Genomic DNA, 21,214 nt, shown 5'->3' on the forward strand with positions numbered 1-21,214 from the left:
TTGACCCTTAAATTTTTTATTAAGATGTGTTATCTGTGGCTTAAAAACAAAAATATTTCTCTACAGTCCCCAAAATATCAAAACAATAAATTGAATAAAAAATTTTATGAATTTTTTAATCAAATCCATCGTGAGTAAATAGAAAAAAAAAAAAAAACTTTTCATAAAGAGGATGTACCTCGTGCAATCTCTTTTATGGTGACATACTTATAGTGTGTCTTAGTTTTAAATCAATATTTATTTTTTCAAGTTTTGTAAAATAACAGCTTGACCATTCATACTGAATGATGCTGAAATAAATAAATAAATGGGCTGTTTTGCATCAGTGTTGTTTGTAATATCAAGAAAAAACATTCTGAGAAACATGCAGTTGTTTTATTTTGTCATTTAATTAAAATACCTATATTTTTGGTCATAACTGTTAGGGTCCATAACTAAATAGTTGTAGTAACTTGAAAAAAGTTACTACAACTATTAACTTTCTTCTAAAAATGACACAGCCATTCCGAAGAATAATAAATATTCCATGATTTATTTGGGAAAGTAAAGAATAAAATAGTTTCGTTAGTCATATGTACTATTGCACATCTAATTTCACCGAAATGGAGGTTATACCTTAAAGTGACATCTCTACATGTTTTACCACAGAAAATGGTTGTATAATAAATATAATTACTCTCAGATGTATCACTCTCATATATATAATATTTATAAAACTCTGATCAGTTGTGAAAATGAGAATGTGAACAGCATGTGGAGTTTCAAAATGATCACATCTAAATGCTATTAATAAATATGACCGAAAAAGTGTATAGCATAAATTAAAATAAATGGCACTAAAGTAAAATCTCTTAACTAAACAATCATCTCACAACTACTGTAAAGTTATAAAATATAATAAAATATATTTCAAACCCGTGTTAGGAATGAAAATGCAAGTTTTTCAGAAAACTTTTTTTATTTTTCAACATTTATCTTCGTTTAGGAAGATACACCTTTCCCAACGTTCTTGCCATTCTTTTAACCCCTCTAAAAATACGATATGTCAAACTCTTCAAAATAGGCTGTCTTGACGACGACCTCTTCGTTTGAGCTGAATCTTTTTTTCGCAAGCCACGTTTTCATGTTGGGGAACAGAAAGAAGTGTCGCAGGGAGCCAAGTCGGGCAAGTACGGTGGATTTGGTAGCAATTCGTAGCGCAATTCATGCAATTTGGCCGCTATGATTCTGGATGAGTGTAACTAGTGCTTTGTTGTGATGAAACAGCACTTCTTTTTTTCAAGTGGGGCCGTGTCTTTTTCAATTTCCTCATGAAAAACAGATGCACAGCCACGTTTAAATTCGTTAAAATATTATCTTACAGTTGTCATGGATGGTGAAGAGTTCCTATAGGCAGAATCCAGCTTCGCTTTTATTTCTTTGTACATTTTTCCATCCAGAAATAAAAAAGCGAATTATGTAACGATATTGTTCTTTTTCCATTGTATCAAAAAACACCAAATATGTTTATTACAAGTGGCTGCCAAATAAAAATTAACCTATGAATCAGTCTGAAATTTTGTATGGCGTCATTTGATAGATGGTAGTATACTGTAGTAATGCCAACTTTTCTCATCAACGCCACTTGTCTTCAAACATGGGTACTTACTGATCCAGCTTTAATAATGAAGGTCTGTTCAAGTCGAAAAAATATTTTGTAAGTGTAAAAATAAATTTATGTGTTTCAATTTATAATTTTTGGCTTTATAGCTTTGAAACACCTTTTCAATATGACATACAGCATATCCCTGTGCAAAAAGGAGGAATGGTGACATTTTTGGGGCTGAATATCACCTGCATTTTGGTGAACTTGGAATGCTAATTACAAAAGTATACTTGGCTCAGTGAAGAAGATATAGGCAACCACTTTCTCATATTTCCTAGAAGCCTGTCATTTTATGCATGTTATTCTTAAGGATGACTATCATTTTCAAGAATGATTTGTCTAGGTCATCAACTTGGAACTTGTATTAGTGTAAGGTCTGATTAATAATTCAAAATAAAGGATAATAATTTAAATTAAAACTCAAATTAAAGTTAAAATTTGCAGGTTATTTTTAAAATTATTAGCAATTTTAAACTGTTATCACTTCAACTTAAAAGTGTAATGGTGTTTTATGATTTAAAAAAATACATTTATTAAACAAATATAGTTCAGTTTAAAAAATATAAAATGAAAATGAAAATGTGCACTTCAAACAAATGAGGCTATGCAATATTCAGTTATCAATAATTAATTCATTTTTATAAAGATTTGTTGGTTACTGGGTTTTGAAGGAGTATACACATTGAAGGGACAACATAAAACTACCACTTACAGAAAAACTTATGTCTCCCTATAAAATCCCATTAACAATATTAATGTTTTAATCAAATAATAAACATAAAATAATAAAATTCAGTCAGTCTGTTTTACATGCAATTCAAGCGTAATAGAATGTTAATGATGAAGCAGAAATCTATGTAAATAGGTTTTGTAAAAACGGACACTTATTAATTGATTTTATCTAATGGTTTGTATGATTACCTTTAATTAAAGTAACTGAGAAAATCTAATCAGTCTGAAGTGGATTAATTATTAATATTAAATTTTCAGATGGCTGACAAGCTGCATGATTATCAAGGTACACTAGGAAGAGTGCACGGTTGGAGGGATAAATGTAAAGAAAGATGGCAAGAATGGAGAGAACAAAAGCCAGATGGAGTTCAAGGATTAGTTAGAAGAGTATTACGAAAAGAACCACAACCACCAAAAGAAGAAACAGGACCAAAAGAAGAGGATTATTCTCATCTATACAGGTAATAAAAAAATATGCAATGACATTGTAATATTTAAAAACCTTTTTGGATCTGTTAAAATAAAGCTAAAAAAAATACATAACTTTCATCGATGTTTTTCGTATTGTAGTTCACACTGATGTAGTACTTATTATGGTTAGATATTTATACTTTACCAGGATTCTTGATTTTAATTATGGAATGTGAAGGTAGACAATTTGAGGCCTGGACAGACTAATTAATCTATATATCTTACCTAATAAAAGGTAATGGAATCTAGATACTGTATTTCAGTCGCTATTTTATTGTTGGGTTTTGATTAATATTACATCCTGGCCTAATGTATAGAGTTGTAACAAACTACTAGTACACCCAATAGGAGTTTGACCATTTGTTATTGGCAACTGAACATAGCTGTGTAAATTGTAAAATTACCCCCTCCAAAATGAGGAGTGCACATGCAATTTCACCAAGGACAAAACTGTCAGCTACAGAGAGAGAACATAGTCAAAATTATTGATAAGATCTTCTCCAGTTGCATGATTTTTTTAGGGTGCATATCTCCAATTTGATATAAAGAGAATACATTTATGTTATAAAATACACAGTTATAAAATTCACAATATAAACACAGTTACACGGTAATTCGTGTCTCACTTCTTGTACTGACTGTACAAGCACTGATATTGACAGCATGAACCCAGTTACAATATGAAATGTGCACGTGCTAACCTCTAATGAACATCTTAAAGCAAACCATCCATAGCCTCACACCAGGTGTCAGTCTAAAATTGAGTTGCCAAAAACAAACAGCTGAACTCTACTCATTATTTTTTTTTTAACCTCTGCCTATTGCTTCAGAGGATGAAATAAATGATTTGTAGTGTGTGTGTGAAAATGCCATGCCTATCTGGGATTCGAACCTGGAACCTCCAGATGAAAGGCTGAGACGCTATCACTTGTGCCATGGAGGCCGGCAAAAACTCTACTCATTAGGCTACAACTAGTACACTATAGAACAAGAGATGCAGTTTCCCTTAGGTCTTGAATCAACAAAGTTGTACTAGATAACTAGAGATTTCCAGAATACTCTTGGAAACAGTTATTGGTCTGTCAACTATTTACTTTAATAATGCAAGATGAAGGATAAAGCTTGGGTAAAAGTGTAATTACTTTCATTTGGATTCAAATAACTATGTTTTGTAATATTACTCTGATCATAACAGTTTATTTAACAAAATTATTCTGAGACACAGATCTGAGTATGATAGACAAGATCATCAGTCTTAATGCAATTATACTGATAACTTGAGGTCAGGCAGTAAAAAAACTTAGTTTCTTTAAGAATCAGTTAAGAAAAACATTTTTCATTAGAGACTAACTTTTAAATTAACTCTTTGTTTTATCCATGATAGCAATGATATTAGTTTTAAAATATATAGTTTTGCAATGTAAAATTGAACCAAATTTTATTACAAAACATATTCAGTTATCTTTGCAACCATTTTCAGTGACCGATGCCGTTCTGACACTGGCTTCAGCAGACATTATTGCAGGCAGTTTTTTATTTAATTAGGGCAGATATATATTTACAATATGTCCAAAAGTGTATTGGAATTTGAATTGTGTTTATACATTTAGTATACTATTTTTATCCGTTTATAATGTGATAATTATTTTTACAACATGATGCTATTACACTTCAGCATCAGCTGATATTACTAACATAATCTATTCAGCACCAGTAACTAAAGACAAACACAAAGGTAAATAAAACATTTTGAAGTAAGTTTTTAAAGAGTTTTATTATAAAATTTGATTTAATTTCTCATTGGAGAAGTTTATATTTATTTTTAAATCGGTTTAAAATAGCACAAAGAAACATTTTATGTATTTATATTATCAAATGTTCAGCATACCGATTAAAGTATGTAAGAAATCAAACAGTTTCAGAATTTCTATCATGCAAAGTACATGGACATGTTAGTCCATGTGGTTAGAATTAAGTATGACATGGTAATGTAAAAAAAGATTTAAATTACCATCATAATACTATTTGAAAATTATTTTTGGATATCTTAAGAGAAAAACTAGTTCGGTAAAATGATCTACAGGAGAAATTAAAGAAAAGATTATTTAAAAATGTAGGTCCGAAAATAATTTGTTTTCCAGTTATGGCTGTCAAAGGATTTTCACATACTTCAACTACAAATGCAAACTATAAATTTTAATTTCATTACTTTCTATAAATGCCAACTATGGAGAAAATTGTGTGGTTTTCAGTAAAATTTGGCTTGGAAAATCTGAAAAAACACTGGTTTCCAAAGCTGTATTCTGTTATTAACTGAAATTTTTTTATATTCAATGATCATCTGTCAAAAAAAAAGTCTTTTTTATGTTTAGAGTAAGTAAACTACATTAAGTCATTAATACATAAAAAAAAAAAATTCCCTTTTGGCATGCTGGAAGGTGGAGGTATATTTCACCAGTGCTAAGTAGGAAATAAAAAAGATTTCCACCTTAAAGTTACATAAAACTTCAAATGTACTCAATACGACAATGATTGCATGTGAAAAAAGTTTCACATGTTTAACATACGACAAGCCTCATCTTACAATTTCAGCAAAATTTTGGTCATCCCTTGCCATAAGGATTGGTCATATCAAAAATTGTTTCAGACAAAAGTTTTAGGTAATGTTTAGAGGACTTTAATGTTTAGAGGACCACTTTAAACCAATTCAATACTGTGCCTATTAAGGAAAGTATGATTTTTTTGTCTTTGAAACCCCATTTTTTCCACCCACTGGGTCAATGGTTGGTGACATCAAAAAGCTTTACTTAGATAAGTTGTAGGCCCTTATCAAAGAATAGCAGGAACTTTAAACAAATTTGATATTTTACTTAATAAGAAAGTTATAGAAATATTTTGCTTTTTCAAAAAAGCCCCCCCCCCCCATTTCCATCACCATGGTCTGATTTTGCCCATTAACAAACTTGACCGAAACTTTGGATCATTATATTTTATGAATCAATTTGAAAGTGACTGGCAAAAATTACGGCAGTGTTCGTGTCCACAAGAAAGTGAAATATATATATATAAAAATGTATATTAAATAAACATTTTAACTGATGGTGGTTTTGGGGTCTGGGGGTTGTGAAACGCGAAGATATGTCAAAATTTTCCAGAAGTTGAATCATACTACCCATTACAATAGGTAGTTTTCTTATGAAATCTATCTAAAACTTAGTAATAAACAATAACTTGATTTTAAACAAACTGATGTAGTCAAAATAAATAAATGTTTAAAAAATAAAATTTTATGAAAAGTTCAACAGAATAAAAAAAAGAGTGAAATTTTTAAATTCATGATGTACCTAAAATCATGTATACATCTCTTTAAATAAAGCAAAGATTATAAACACTTTACCTATTTCTTTGTTAGCTTTTATTCTCTGTTAAGCTTTTTCAAACACTGCCACTATGAGCAATGGACATTGTGGTGCTAATGAATGTAGCACTGGATTAGGTTTTCAAAAATCATTATTGTTTTATAATTTATTCATATGTTATCATTTACATTGTATTTTTCATTTAAAATGTTGTTTTAAGAGTTTTTTATGTATTTTAAGTTACAACTGTATGTAGTTAATATTCATTTTAGTTTGTGTTGGAAATTTAATTTTGTTGGTGTTTATGCGTATGTGGCTTGTTTCAGTGAGATAGTTTGTAAAAGTCGGTTTAGTAGTAGAACAAACAGCTTTTATTGGTTAGTATTCTATGTAGTTTGAAAGTTTATTAAAAATACTAACCCTTTTGTCCGTTGTAAAACTTATAACAATCTGAACAGCCAAGTTTTTAACAGAAAACAGATTACTACATTGTTAATGAGAGTTACGACTGATAATATCCATTTTTTTAATTTATGATTCTGTAACATAAACGGTTTACCTAGAACCTAAGTACAATCTTCATTAAAAAATAATTTTTTTTTTTAAGGGATAAGAAGATAAGAAGTTTGGAAAATACTGTGGTGAATATGTGAATACAAGTAATTTTATTATTATAAGTTAAATAAATGGGTAATAAAAGTATATTATTTCAAATTAAATTTTCAGGAAAAAATCAAGAAGTGAACTCGTTAGGGTTTCTGCAGCTGTAATGGGTATTGAGTTTTCATATGCAGCAGAAACTGCATTTGTATCACCAACATTATTACAAATTGGTGTTGATCATAAGCACATGACACTAGTATGGGCGTTATCTCCACTGGTTGGATTTTTCCTTACACCAGTACTTGGATCAATGAGTGATCAATGTAAATTGAAACTTGGACGACGAAGGCCTTTTATTATTATGTTGGCTCTTGGAGTTCTAATTGGTAAGTTACTGCAAAATACATAAATACATTAAACCTATTTAATTCTAACGGCTTCTCTGTAATGATAATTAATTATTATAATAAATAAGTGCATCTGTCAGCATAAAAAATTCTTAGGGAACCTAAACTAAGTATTAATGAATAGGAAGTAACATTAACACAGAGTCCCAAATCGATTTTACTGTGCTAAGGACTATATATACCACTTCTGCATGAATATTTTCATATATAGTAATTCACTATGTTTTACTTTGCTGGCGAATATAGCTAGAATAGCTATATTAGAAAAAGAAAGTACAAGGCAAAAATGGAGATTGAGTTTTTTGAAAATTTTTACGTTTTAGGGTCCAACTAGTTCATTCAGACCAAAATAACTATGTACATTTGTATGTGAATTTTGTATATATGTGGCCCATATGTGGGTTGCACTACTTTTGGTCTTATAATTTAGGATTGATTAAATCAATTTTCTTCAAATTTTGCTAAAATATTTCTATACATAAGATATTTATCATATCAATCTTTTTGTTTTATTCATAAAGGGATGGGGGTTATTCTGTTAAAAAAAGTTTGATTTTCTTCAGAAGCATTTTAGAGAAAACTTTATTAAAGCAAATTTGTTACCTACAATGCATAAATAAATAATCTAAAAATATTTTTTCAAAAATTAACCCTCATCTCTTAAAACTGAAATATATGTTTTTCTTTTGCTCTCCCTCTAATTACAATAGTTTTCAAACACTTTTTGAAATATTATATTTCATATATAGAACTACCAAGAAATATCTACAATTTTTTAAAATTATACACTGGACCTAAAATGCAGAAAACCTTTTTTTGAAAATGTTCTTTTTATTATTTTAGTTTCTACTAAAAGGGGGATGTTAGATTTCAAGAAAATTTTACTTTAGAAAATTTGTTAAGCTTAACCTATACATGAGTATTTTTCGAAAAAATTATTTGCAATTTATTCGTCACCTCTAAAAAAATATGCATTCTGTTTGTTTGGTTTTTGGTTCTAACTCTTTTAATTTTTATTGTTAAAAGCCAGAAATGTCATGTAATAATTTTCTAACTTTTATCTACTTTAAATTAGAATTTTTTTTTAGAATAAAATCAAAAATAAACTATCATTAAAATCTGAGAAATTCTATTTTTCCAATTTTATACTAGCAGTAATGAGTGATTTATGTGAGCAATATGTGATTTTCCTTAGATAATAATAATGTGCAGCAGGATTTCTTAACAACCAATGTAGATTTTGTTGTTTATTTAATGAAGAATGTAGAAAACTGAAATATTACATATACTTTTAATGGACACATGAGTGTTGTCATGTTCACGGTGTTCATAAGTGTTGAATTCAGTTCAGGGAATACACTGAGCTGAATTCATGAAATGTAGGTGCACCCACTATATGAATGTTAAAGTGCTCAATGATTAGAAATGGATGCTTAAAAAAATAATACTATTGGTTATTTTAATAAAATTATTACCCATGCTGTCAAAACTTTATTTACATAAATAAAATGTTATTGCTAGCAAAACATTTGTCACATAATCTAAAATTTTGACATAATTTGATTAATTTTTTTTTCTGATACTTATCTCCATAAAGTGACAAATGAAGAGGTGTTGTGGTAAATAGATGAAAAAAGAAACATTTGGAAAAATATATCTAAAAGAAGAGACAGACATATAGGCCACATATTAAGGCATCCTGGAATAGTCACTCTAATATTGGAGGGACAGGTAAAAGGAAAAAATTGTGCAAGCAGCAACATTTGGAATATGTAAAACAAATTGTTAGGAATCTAGGATGTAGGGGGTATACCGAAATTAAACGACTAGCACTAGATAGGGAATCTTGGAGAGCTGCGTCAAACCAGTCAAATGACTGAAGACAAAAAAAAACTTATCTCCAGAAAAATGTGAGAGTATAGTATTGCAACCATAGTTAGTGTAAATACCTATTAATTTATCATTAAAATTTTTAATCCAATTAGAATATTATTTTCAATATTGGACCATACTACTGTAGCTGTAGGTTTTTATAAGTTTTTTCTGTCATTTGTTTTAAAAAAGGAGTTATACATATTTCAAACAGAATCTTGGAGGGGTCTGTTCAGTCATTATTATCAACTTACAGAATTGGTTTAATTTTTTTGTAGCATTTTAAAATAGAGCTATGGGAAAATTTAAGTAACTCAAACTCATATACCTTAAATTTCTTATTTTAAATGAATAAAAATTATTTAAAAGAAATCTACAATAGATTTAAAAGTTTAAAAAAGATTATCAAGTTATATTTGTTTCATCTAAGATTAATATACCAGGGATATCTCTAAAGTAAAGACCGCTTGGAAATTTCTCTCCATAAGGTTGGCGAACTTGTGTCGTTCATGATCACGCTACATTGCATTGTTGGCTGTAAGTTTTCGTGTTGTAGTATCTTCGATTAAGTATGAGTTATTACGTTATAAAACGAATAGGAAAATCGATGTTGCCGCCGACTGTGAAATACGTGGAGTCATACGTTTCTTAAACCAACAAAACGTTAAGCCGGCTGAAATCCATAAGCAGTTGGTTGCTGTGTACGGTGATAATGTAATGAATGAAAGAAACGTTCGAAAATGGTGTGAAAGGTTTCAAAATAAAAGAATTAATGTGCATGATGAAGAAAGTTCAGGGAGGCCCTTGATAATCACCGAGGACTTCTTGAAACGCGTCGATAATGAAATCAAAAGATCGTCGCTCAACGATTTCTGACCTGACCCTTCTTTTTCCTGTTGTTTCTGGTCGTATTGTTTATGACCATTTAGGCTTCAGAAAGGCTTGTGCACGTTGCGTGCCGTATGTCTTAACGGAACGTCACAAAAAAATCCGAATGGATCTGCTTTGGAATTTTTGATGCGCTACACAGAAAAAGGCGATGAGTACCTTAAATCAATTGCTACCGGTGATGAGTCATGGATTTCGTATTACACGCCAGAGAGAAAACGGTAGTCAAGTGAATGGCGTCATCCTTAATCACCAATCAGACCGACAAAGGTCAAACCACAGCCAACTGGACGAAAACTGATGCCCACAGTCTTTTGGGATCGGTTTGGCATACTGCTGATTGATTTCATGCTACGTGGAACGACTATAAATGCAGAAGTCTACTGCGGAATTCTACGCAAGAAGATATGAGAGACAGACATGATAACAAAATACAAAATTCCACACCAATCATCCCAACCCCACTTTCCTACCGATCGAGATATCTCAGACACAACGTCTCAGAAAAATCCAGCTAAAATCATTTTATTTAATTTTCTAAATCAAATTAAATTAAATGTAACAAGTACAGGCCCCAAATCGCTTTCGGCGCCCTTTCCTTAAGAGAGGACAACCTTAAACAAATGATTTCAGCCTACTGTAGGCTGAAAGGAAGCGCGTCACGGAAGATAGGCACATCGTTCCGCGGAGTCCCTACCGGTAAAACTCTCCATTGGATCGGAACGGAATCCAAACTTCACAAAACGAATCGACGACATCTCCTATTAATAATCCGCCAGTATAGTAGAACCACCCAGCAGCAAAGGACGCAAGTCCGTATACTGCGAAAAGTGGGAGGGTATTGCACCCTCCGACATCCTTGCGTTCCGTTCCTTTTCGAAACTCTACGTAAGTTAAGGCTCGCCATTCAAAATCGGCGACGTGGGCGACTGACCGATAGCGTCATCCTGCTAAACGATAATGCGAGTCCCACACGTTGATTTATTGAGAACATTTGGATGGGAAATTTACAATCACTTTCCATATAATACGGACTTAAGTCCTTCTGATTACCATTTGTTTCGGAAATTGAAAGAATTTTTAAGTGGTAAGCAATTCGCGGGTGACAATGAACTTAAAAATGCTGTTTATCAGTGGCTAAATGGGCTGGCGGCAGAAGAATACAATGAGGGTATATTGAAGCTGGTGTATCGCTACGATACATGTCTTAATTCATGTGGCGATTACACAGAGAAGTAGTATAAGGTATGTAGTTCAAGAGAAATAAAAAAATATTTATAAAGTTTTCAGAATAAATTTTTTAAATGAAATGGACTTTACTTTAGAGATAACCTTTCGTATAATATTGATTATATGTAATAAATAAAACAAAACTGTAACTGAATTAAAAAAAATTAATTTTAATTTAACGAATTAAAATTTGAATATTAATTTTTTTGAAATACTTTATCTTACTAACCACATTCACCACAAGCGTTACATATTCTTTAACATGTAAATTTGTAGTAGAATAACAGCAAAAAATGCATACAAACTGGGAAAACTATTTATTTTATTATTTTCAGAACAATACTATTAACATTTTGTTCGTAATCCTCTCTTAAGACGACTTTTTATTAATTTTTCAATTAATATCTTAACAGTGAAAGGAAAATGGAATTATATTCAAATTAGAAGCAAACATGATAAACATACAATATGTCATTGTTAGAAGAAACACATATGCCTTTGTGGAATGAAAGATTAAAGATAGCAACTGTTTAAAGGCTTATAAAAATTTATAAATTGTAAACCTATGATATAAGTAATGATCATGCTTTTGCTGATACTTTCAGTTTCGTACATTGCTACATTTAACTGTTGAACTCTGGGTATTTCATGTTAAAAAGAAATCCAAATACGGCTTCATGATTGGGCACCTTTAACCTTTACAAAATAGTATATGCACATACCTCATAAGCTGAAAAGTACTGTTCATGGAAGATACTTATTGATTTCTCTATTTAATTTTATTTTTAATTAATGTGTAATATTATACGCTGTAAACTGCTCTATTTACCATTATGCATGAATAATTATTGTGCTTTCATCAAATTGAACTTCCTTTATAATAATTGCTTATTCTTTCATAGAGCATACCATATCACCGTAAATTTTCCATTATATTACAGACTGATATAATAGTTTAATTCAATGAATATTGTGCGAGAGAGAAATATAAATTATTATGCTTAATAAATATGCCAAATCGCGTTTCAAAATGCTTTAAATTGATTATTTCCAATTTTTCCCCTTTCTTTTTTTTTGTAATCTGGTTCTATCTTAGGTAAAATGTTAACCAAACGCATAATTGTTTAGGTAAGGGAACTTTTGAATAACCCCCTAATATTTCATACCGTTAGTAAAATTCCTTCCCTTTTTGAATTTTAAACTTATAAAATTGAGTTAAAATTATGTAAAAAAATTGTTATATCAATTATTGATAAAATTTTACAATATATTTTTTTGTTTCAAATATATTTAAATTTATTTTTTCAGGTTTAGTACTGGTACCAAATGGTGAAAAATTAGGTCAAATGTTCGGTGATTATTATCCATCATTAGATCCTAAATATCATAATCATCCATACGAAATCAACATTACAAAATATAATAACAATAATAATAGTAATAGTAATAGCAGTGTTAGTAATAATACAGAAACAGTAGAAGTTATGCTCTCTGATGCGGATTTCCCCCATCCTTGGGGCATATTTTTTACAGTTTTAGGCACTGTTTTATTAGATTTTGATGCAGATGCGTGCCAAAGTCCAGCACGAGCTTATCTTTTGGATGTTACTGTTCCAGGTAATTAATTTAATTTGATATTTTAATTCATTTTCTTTTTATTTGATTAATTCACTAGATAAACTAGATGCTTGTGAATGAGAATACGATATAGACATTTTGTGGTGTATGAAAAATGAGAAGCCTGACTGGGATTTGAATAGGACTTTCTAGAAGAAAGTCTGTGATGCAGCTATACTATTACAGCATTTAGAAAGAATTGAAACAAAGTGAATGATTTATATAACACAAGTATAATTCATGTATTTCTTTATCATACACATCCTTAGGGATACTTTTCCAAAAAGAAAGATTATATCATTATTTTTATCTCCTTTCTACGACTACTATCATAGGAATCCCTACAACCCTAACACTCAAATTTATAAAGTTATATATAACACAAACATAAAATTCCCTGCCCTGTAAAAAGATGTGTTTAGATAAGAAAAGTACTTAGTTCAAATTTATCTGATAGGCCGATCAATCGGTGGTATGGTTGTTTACCTAAGTTCTAGATAGAAGACGAAGAGATAAGACCAAGAATAAAATCATCACCCCATTTAGAAAGATGCTGATGGTTATCCCAACCAGATTGTATCAATGATCATTGTGATACCATCTGATTGCTCACTGGTTCCATTAGTATTCAATGTTGGAATAATTGATCTCATAAATGGAAACAGATGGAATCTGTCAGGTAGCTGACTGATCTCCTAGTAAAATGAGAAGGAGGCTGTGATTAGAAAAAATTGAAGAGAGGACAGAGGTGATGATCAGAGGATGACCTGGCAAATTAGTAGTATACCATTTTCCCTAAAACCATTTACTCTATGGGTAATATAGAAAGCGTTTTAGTATTCTGATTTCTTTCGTTAAATGGTTTTATTTTTAAGTACAGTGGTTCTGTAAATACAGGGAAATAATAGTTGCAATATAAATTATTTACGATAAATGCAATTATATTTTGTTGAAGTAAAAACGTTTTCCAAGGAGGCATTTACTCTTCATATTTTTTTCACTGTGTTGTTTACTTAAATTAATAATTATTTTTTCTAAGTCACAGACATGAATTTAATAATAGAAAAGAAAAAAAATTACAAGATGAAACAAAATAATGAATAAAATAACTACAAATAATAAAATATGAATTTACATTTCAGAAGAAAAAGAAGAATAACAACTTAATGATATTGTCAGGTATATGTATAAATATATATATGAAAAAAAAGAGAATGGAATAGCTGATTAGGATATGTAAGTGTTGTATAACTGTAAATTAATTCCTATCGTTATTTATTATTCATAACTTATACAATTATGAATTTTCATAAGGTGGGATTCTGTTATGGTGAATTAAATGGAAACAGAATGCACAGTGATTTACAAAAGGTTATTGCCTACTTTATTATGAATTGAAATATTGAATGAATTTATCTATCACAATAATGTCAGATACTGTAAATATAATAGTAATGATAATGATGAAATAATTAAATAAAAATGAAAATCCAAAAAGTGTTAATTAAAACTAATCAACCACCAATGTTATCACTTTATTCTGTGAACATATTTATAAACATCTAACTTACTATCAGTACATGTATTTTATTAGTACAGTCTAAAGTTGAGCTTAAGTTCCATTCCCATATTATTGTGTAATTATATAAGACAGTTTATAAAAATACAATACTTGTATTTAATTGTTTAATATTTATTCCATGAAACATGCTTTTAGCTTTAAATCCGTTGTTAAAAATAGTTCAGCTCTATCCGTTGTTAAATCCTGCTTGCCATCTACTGTACTGTATGGGACTTAGATCAGATTCATCCTAATTAAATAAACTTATGAAAAATTATCAAGATTGCTTTTAATGTACTTGTGTGACATTTATTTTCAATGTTTATTTATAGATTGAAGTACACAGGTATTAGTACGGCAATTTTCCCTACTAAGGTTATGACGGTAAATTATATTGACTGTTTCTTGACAGGAGGGTTATATTAATTTACGGCTATTTGCTAACACTATTTGTTGCTGTCTTTCTCTTACAAATATATGTATCACACTGTTATGCATATGAAATACATTAGTACAAGAGGCACTAGTTAAATTTTACAATACAACCAAATCCTGTTGGGAAGAGAGTGTTGATGAGAAATTACAGAGCTGACCATCTTCCGCATTTCAATGGACTTGGCATGTCAGTAGTACACAACAGTATGTTTGGCTCACTAGAGTGGAAATCACTTCACTTCTCACTTTCCTTAGTAACTCTGACATAAGATATATTTCATGATTTGCAAGAAATTGTGTCTGATGTCAGGATGCCTACTCTCTTTTAGGTGATGGCACTGGCATATACAAATATCAAATTAAACGCTATTTACAATTACATAATAAGGAATAAATCATAAATGTTTAAATAATACATAAATTCTATGCAATTGTAATGAGCAGTTATGCAATTATAATGTACAATCCATTTTCTTTCTACCAGTAATAGGAACGGTTTATTTACTGGATTCTGTACAAAATTATCAATCAACTTTTGTTACATTTATCTCATGGATAATGAAGTGTTCTTATTTTACTTTTCCGACTATAACAATATATGTTGATCTACTGGAAATATAGTGCACTACAGCTATAACAGGAAAGTATATAAATTGTTAAAAAAAAAATCTAAAATAATTGGTCTTTTTTTTTAATTTTTCTGACTTAAGGAGACATTTAAAAAAATATTTTTTTAACAAGAAAAAAAACTTCCGTATTTAAGATCTGTCTTCCGATACAATTACGAGTTAGCAGCGATAAGAAATAAAGATAGCCAATTCATAAATAAACAATAAAGTATTATTTGTTTTATATATATACACACACACACACACACACACACGAGGGATATCTCAAAAGTAAAGACCGCTGGGAAATTTCTTTCTTTAAGATTGGCGAACCTATATCGTTCATGGCTTCGCTAGTAATGTACACACTGCATTGTTGTCTGTAAGTTGTCGCGTTGTGGTATATTTCATTATTTGGAAGTTGAGAGTTCCAGCATTCAAGTCCTAGTAAAGGCAGTTTTTTTTATATGGATTTGAATACTATATCATGGTTACCAGTATTCTTTGGTGGTTGGGTTTCAATTAACCACACATCTTAGGAATGGTCAAACTGAGACTGTACAAAACTACACTTCATTTACAGAAATATGAGACTTTAGATGATATGCGTGAGACTACACTTATACATATCACCCTCATTCATCCTCTGAAGTAATACATGAATGGTAATTCCTGGAGGCTAAACAGGAAAAAGAAAAAAGGTACAGAGCATGTAATACCTGAACAGTAATTCCCGAAGGCTAAACTGGAAAAAGAGAGAGAGAGAAGTTAACCTAGGTACTGAGGCATATAAAAAGTGCAAAATAAGATTTACTTAAGTCTTTGGACCGCTGCCCATCATGACGAATCAAAAGTGGACTTCTGTAGCCTATTGCACAAACAGAGAATGGACAAGAAGATTCTACTCTGAAAGGTGACAACTGGTCTAGTTGTTGCATTAAAACGTTGCATTAAAATTAGTGATCGATGAAATGCTTGTTTTAGCATTTAAGATCCAATATTTCTGGCATACTGAATGATGCATCAATTGTACACTAGAATATAAAAGATGTAAATGCTCAGCAGTAATAATTTAGTTATATTTGCCTTTGAGTGTATATTTACCTGAGACTGTACAAGACTACACTCATTCATCCTCTGAAGTAATACCTGACACTGTTTGCCGGAGGCTAAACAGGAAAAAAAAGGTTAACCTATATGGATTGGCGTGCAAGTAATTACTCCCGCACATTGAGATCAGTTCCAAACAACTTTTGTCACAAATTGTTTATACTTTCAACTTAGAAAATTTCTTAAGATTTTTATTACTGTGGACTTAGAAAGTTTTCTGAATCCTACCTAGTTTACAAGGAGATACCTTTCCTGCATCATAACTCCCTTCCATCCTTCTTCCCAACTAACTACCCTTCCTTCTTTTACCAATTCCTTCAGGATATTTTATTCGGAATGAGGAGGATGAGTCATTTTCAAAAAATCTTTACGGTCCACACTTCTGGTATGGAGGGAGGTGCCAATAAGTGAATGGATACTGAATTATAGTCGAAGATTGCTTTGCAAGGAGTTTGTGGGACCCAGGCTGGGTCTGGTGTGTTGGCAGCAGGCCCTGTGGTCAAAGAGTTACTCCTGGTCGCTTATAGACAGGGTGTGGATTCCAGAAAAGGTGCCAAGAGGCCAAGACAGATCCGCCACCTTGACCAAGGAAAATGAAACATCCTAACCGGTCGCCACTTTACTCCCTCTGTTCCGAGTCCTGAGGGGCTTATCAGAGGTTTTCTTTAGACCCTCTAACTGATTACATCTCACAGTCCCCTCAAGAGTTGAATGATGTGGTGAGAAAGTTAGAGCACTTGTAATGTCAACTGACAACAAAAATGAGGCGATATGTCAACAAAAATGTTAAGTGGGCCATAAAAGATGTTGAGACCAATCTAATGGTAACTGTAAAAGAATTGAGAAAGCTATGGATGCTTCAACTCTTACATCTGTAGAGAGAAGGCCTAGTGCAGAAGCCTTCACACAGACTATGATGGATACAGGATGTCCAATAATTGACGGGCTTGATAACAGCATGCACCCTGAGCTGATGGCTGAGTTTATAAAGGAGAAGTGGCCCAAAGAAGCATATGGAAATACTAAAATTGGATTACCAGACAGGAGGGAGGGAGCCTTGAATACTCTTGCACTGGTAGACATTAAGGAGGCAGCTGAGAGCAAGCTGACCAATAGTCTAGCTGCAAGGCACCCACAGGTGGGATGGTTGCTGAGTGGCTCAAAGAATTCAATAAAATATCTAGGCATAAGGATTGACTCCCGGCTGAGCTTTGGAAGGCACGCCATTGAGGCTACTGAAAAGGCGGAGAGTCATGTGTCATATAGCAGGAATTCTACCCAACTATGGGGGTCTGGTGCAACTGCGGAGGAGGTTACTTACAGTAGTTGCATATAGCATGCTGCTATACATTGCAGAAATCTGGGTGGATTTGGTACGGTACAGAAAGTACAGAGGGAGGATTGACGCCTTACATAGGAGGTGCTGCCTCTGGATTGCTGCTGCATACAGAACTATTTCTCTGGAGGCTGCAAAGGTCTTGGCAGGGATGCTTACCGTGGACTTAGCGATTGCACGCAGGAGAAGGCTACAAAATCTTGGTACCTTGAATCCGACTGAAAAGAGAGGGGCAAGTTTGGCAATCATGGGGGAGTTGATGAGGACATGGCAAGAAAGCTGGGACAGATATGAGAAGGGCAGGTGGCCCTATATAGTAATAAAGGATGTTGGAAGATGGCCAAAAAGGAAGATGTTATTATCTTGTGTTAAGATGATATTATCTTGTGGGTGTGTGAGGTCTGTGTCTGTTGACTGTGGTGTTTGAATGTGTGTGAGGGTGTATTCCCACCTTTCTGAAGTAATTTGCACCAACTGTACCAGAAAGGGTGGATAGCCAAGGGTGGAGGTTTAGCTGGTAGTTTGCAGGAACACATACACATTTAATAACATCTTACAGAACCTGTTAGCAAGCCCAACACTGCCTACCATTGAATGTAAAATGTAAATATCTTAATTTTTTAATAGCCCTTACTCTTTAGTATTTCTTAAATAAGACTAGACATCTAGTATTATTAAAATATTGTATAATTTTTTCTCCTATTAAAAAAAAACTTTGAATATGTGTGGTTTTTTTCATTAATATTAGAGCAGATAACTATTTATTATTTCAGTTTTAGTTTTTTATATTTCTTTTCAGAGGATCATGCAAAGGGTTTAAGTACGTTCACAATTATGGCTGGATTAGGTGGTTTCTTGGGTTATGCACTTGGTGGAATCAACTGGGATGAAACTGCTATCGGTATTGTAAAGTAAAATACATTTTTTAATATAAGATTATTATTATGACTGCAATGGTAATGTGTGGATGATATTTTAAATAGAATAAAACATACAAATATCCTTAAAAGAAAAAGAAAAAACTCATAAATAAATATCATATGTTAACATTTAAATTTTCACTTCTATTCCATAAAATGCTTTTTTGACAATATGTCTACAGGAAGCAAAAGTTAGTAATGAAGGCCAGTAACCAGTGGGTAACATAGTAAGTTCTGTGGGTGCAAATATGATCCTATTAGATCCTTCCTATTGATAATAACAGAACCTGAAAAGCCAGTATGTCCTTGGTAGGGGAAGCTTTCTGTGGACTAGTTTGGAGGTCTTTCCTTACCATGGGCACACAAGCCTAATGGCTAAAGTGCCTGTGGTGTAAAACTGGACCTTCAATCTCCCTCTCAGTAGCCAGTAGGTATTAATGGTGTAGAAATATTGTAATTAATTTACTAGTTAATATAGTTGTCAATTAGTACAGTACTTCTGTTATCTGGCTACCTGATATACAATAAAATTCTATAAATAGAAATCAAATAATGTAAAATACAACCTAGACTGATAAAAACTGAGGCAGCTCTGATGAATATAAATTATAAGGTATTTAATAAACATAAGTATATTGTTTTGAGCTTGTAATAATTCAAATAAATTGTGCATTTACAGATTTTAAATAATAAAGTGAGAGAGAACTATATTAGATTTGATATGTGTGATTTGTATGATTCGTAATTCTGAATTTATTTATTTTTTTAAGTATTTATTTTTCTCCTTGTTTTAGTCAAAGGTAAAAAAAAATAAAATATACTAACAATTTTCTGTGATCTGTTCTCACAAAAATGTAATAAAGCAGAAAAGAGGCATGAATAATGTTTTTTTTTTTTTTTAATTTATAATATTTCTTTGATTGTTTGGTTTATATCCAGAACCTCAATAAAAAAATCTTATTCAAACCGTACGCTTTTGAATGATTTTAAAAATATAATATTTAAAAAAGAATTTCTTTAAAATCTTCCCAGTTACTCTTGTAACCATCTTCAGAGACTTCTAAACTAAAAATAATTTAAAAGTAATTAAGATAATAAAAAATTATAAACATTATTCGTATTTGTATGATAACGGTAGAGAATTGTTCTCATAATAATTATGGTTAATTTGGAGAAAAAAAGTAGTTAAAAAAAATTTGGTTAATGGCTTGAAATAGTGAAAAGATGAGTTATGGCTCACTCAAAAAGAAACAATTTAAAACATTTCAAACTGACAGACTGAAGCACATAAAAATTTATATGAACATAATTTTTAAGGGTAATTTGTTTAATAATTTCATTGATGCTATTATTGCCAAGAATATATTTCTGTGAATATAACTCTTTGATAAACTTAAAAACAAACAAGTATTATTACATAATTCACTTAGATAGATAGGAAACTCTCAATTTCTCCCCAATCTTCATAAGACTTTTCCAAAATACAATGAAAGCGATTGCTGAGTACTCAAAGTACCAGATCATATTTCATGGTAATAAGTTAACCATTTCTTAGATATAAAACCACATAGAGACAAACAAATAAAATTAGAGTCAGAAAAACAAACATACATACAGAATTTTTAAACCAAGATTTTGACATTTCAGACTCAAGAACTCTAAAATGTTGAGTTATAATAAAAAAGGGATTATTTTTTTTATTTACAGCCCTTTATTATATATATATATATTGAATACCAGCAGCAATGTCTGTAATAACATAATTTTCAGTAAACGTATAAATCATTTTTATGACAGAAATTTAAATAAAGAATTCTGAAAAGTTGTTAAATTTACCATAATCCACAAACACCATAAATTAAGGGTGTGTTTTTCAGGACAGTAGATCAATATTCCAATTTTCAAGCTTATTTTGCTCAAGAGTCAATGCATAAAATAGAACATGTTTTGGTGATTATCAAATTTTTATAATAAAACAAAACAGAAAAAAGAAATTTTTACTTCTTCAAGTGCATATGTGGATGTGTGCATCTATCAAAATAATATGTTTTCTTTTAATATTTAGACTAATATATGTTTTATAAATATATATAGCCTACTTTTTTATATGCATAATTATGATAATTTTTAAATAAAAAGATAGATATAAATAAATGTTGATTTTTGAAAGTTTTTAAAATTTAATCACAGTACTGTATTTTATGTTGAAATTTTCTTAACTTTACCTGAGTCTGAGCTATTTTTTTAGATTTTGTTAAGCTTCTGCGGAGACTTTATGTTAATTAAAAAACTGTAGATGAGTGTTTAATTGTACCTTAATATAATCTTTAAATTAACATAAAGCTAACTTAGAAAATGTACAATTTTTTAACTTACACCTTAAAAAATGGTGCTGTAGTTGACTTTAAAAACTTTCAATA

The 21,214-nt window shown here is 30.9% G+C and overlaps 1 protein-coding gene across 5 annotated transcripts in view; it reads left to right on the forward strand.

The window, feature by feature from the left end:
- lovit (loss of visual transmission) overlaps positions 1-21,214 on the forward strand; it is a 127,335-nt gene that overhangs the window by 45,615 nt on the left and 60,506 nt on the right. For all 5 annotated transcript variants that reach the window (XM_075376048.1, XM_075376050.1, XM_075376049.1 and 2 more), the window contains 4 exons: positions 2,636-2,838; positions 6,934-7,196; positions 12,516-12,824; positions 18,674-18,775. In XM_075376048.1, coding sequence (XP_075232163.1) covers positions 2,636-2,838; positions 6,934-7,196; positions 12,516-12,824; positions 18,674-18,775 — 877 coding nt within the window. The remainder of the gene's footprint in view (positions 1-2,635; positions 2,839-6,933; positions 7,197-12,515; positions 12,825-18,673; positions 18,776-21,214) is intronic.

The sequence above is a fragment of the Lycorma delicatula genome, chromosome 9 (assembly GCF_047948215.1).
Source record: "Lycorma delicatula isolate Av1 chromosome 9, ASM4794821v1, whole genome shotgun sequence".
In the NCBI taxonomy this organism is placed as follows: Eukaryota; Metazoa; Arthropoda; class Insecta; order Hemiptera; family Fulgoridae; genus Lycorma; species Lycorma delicatula.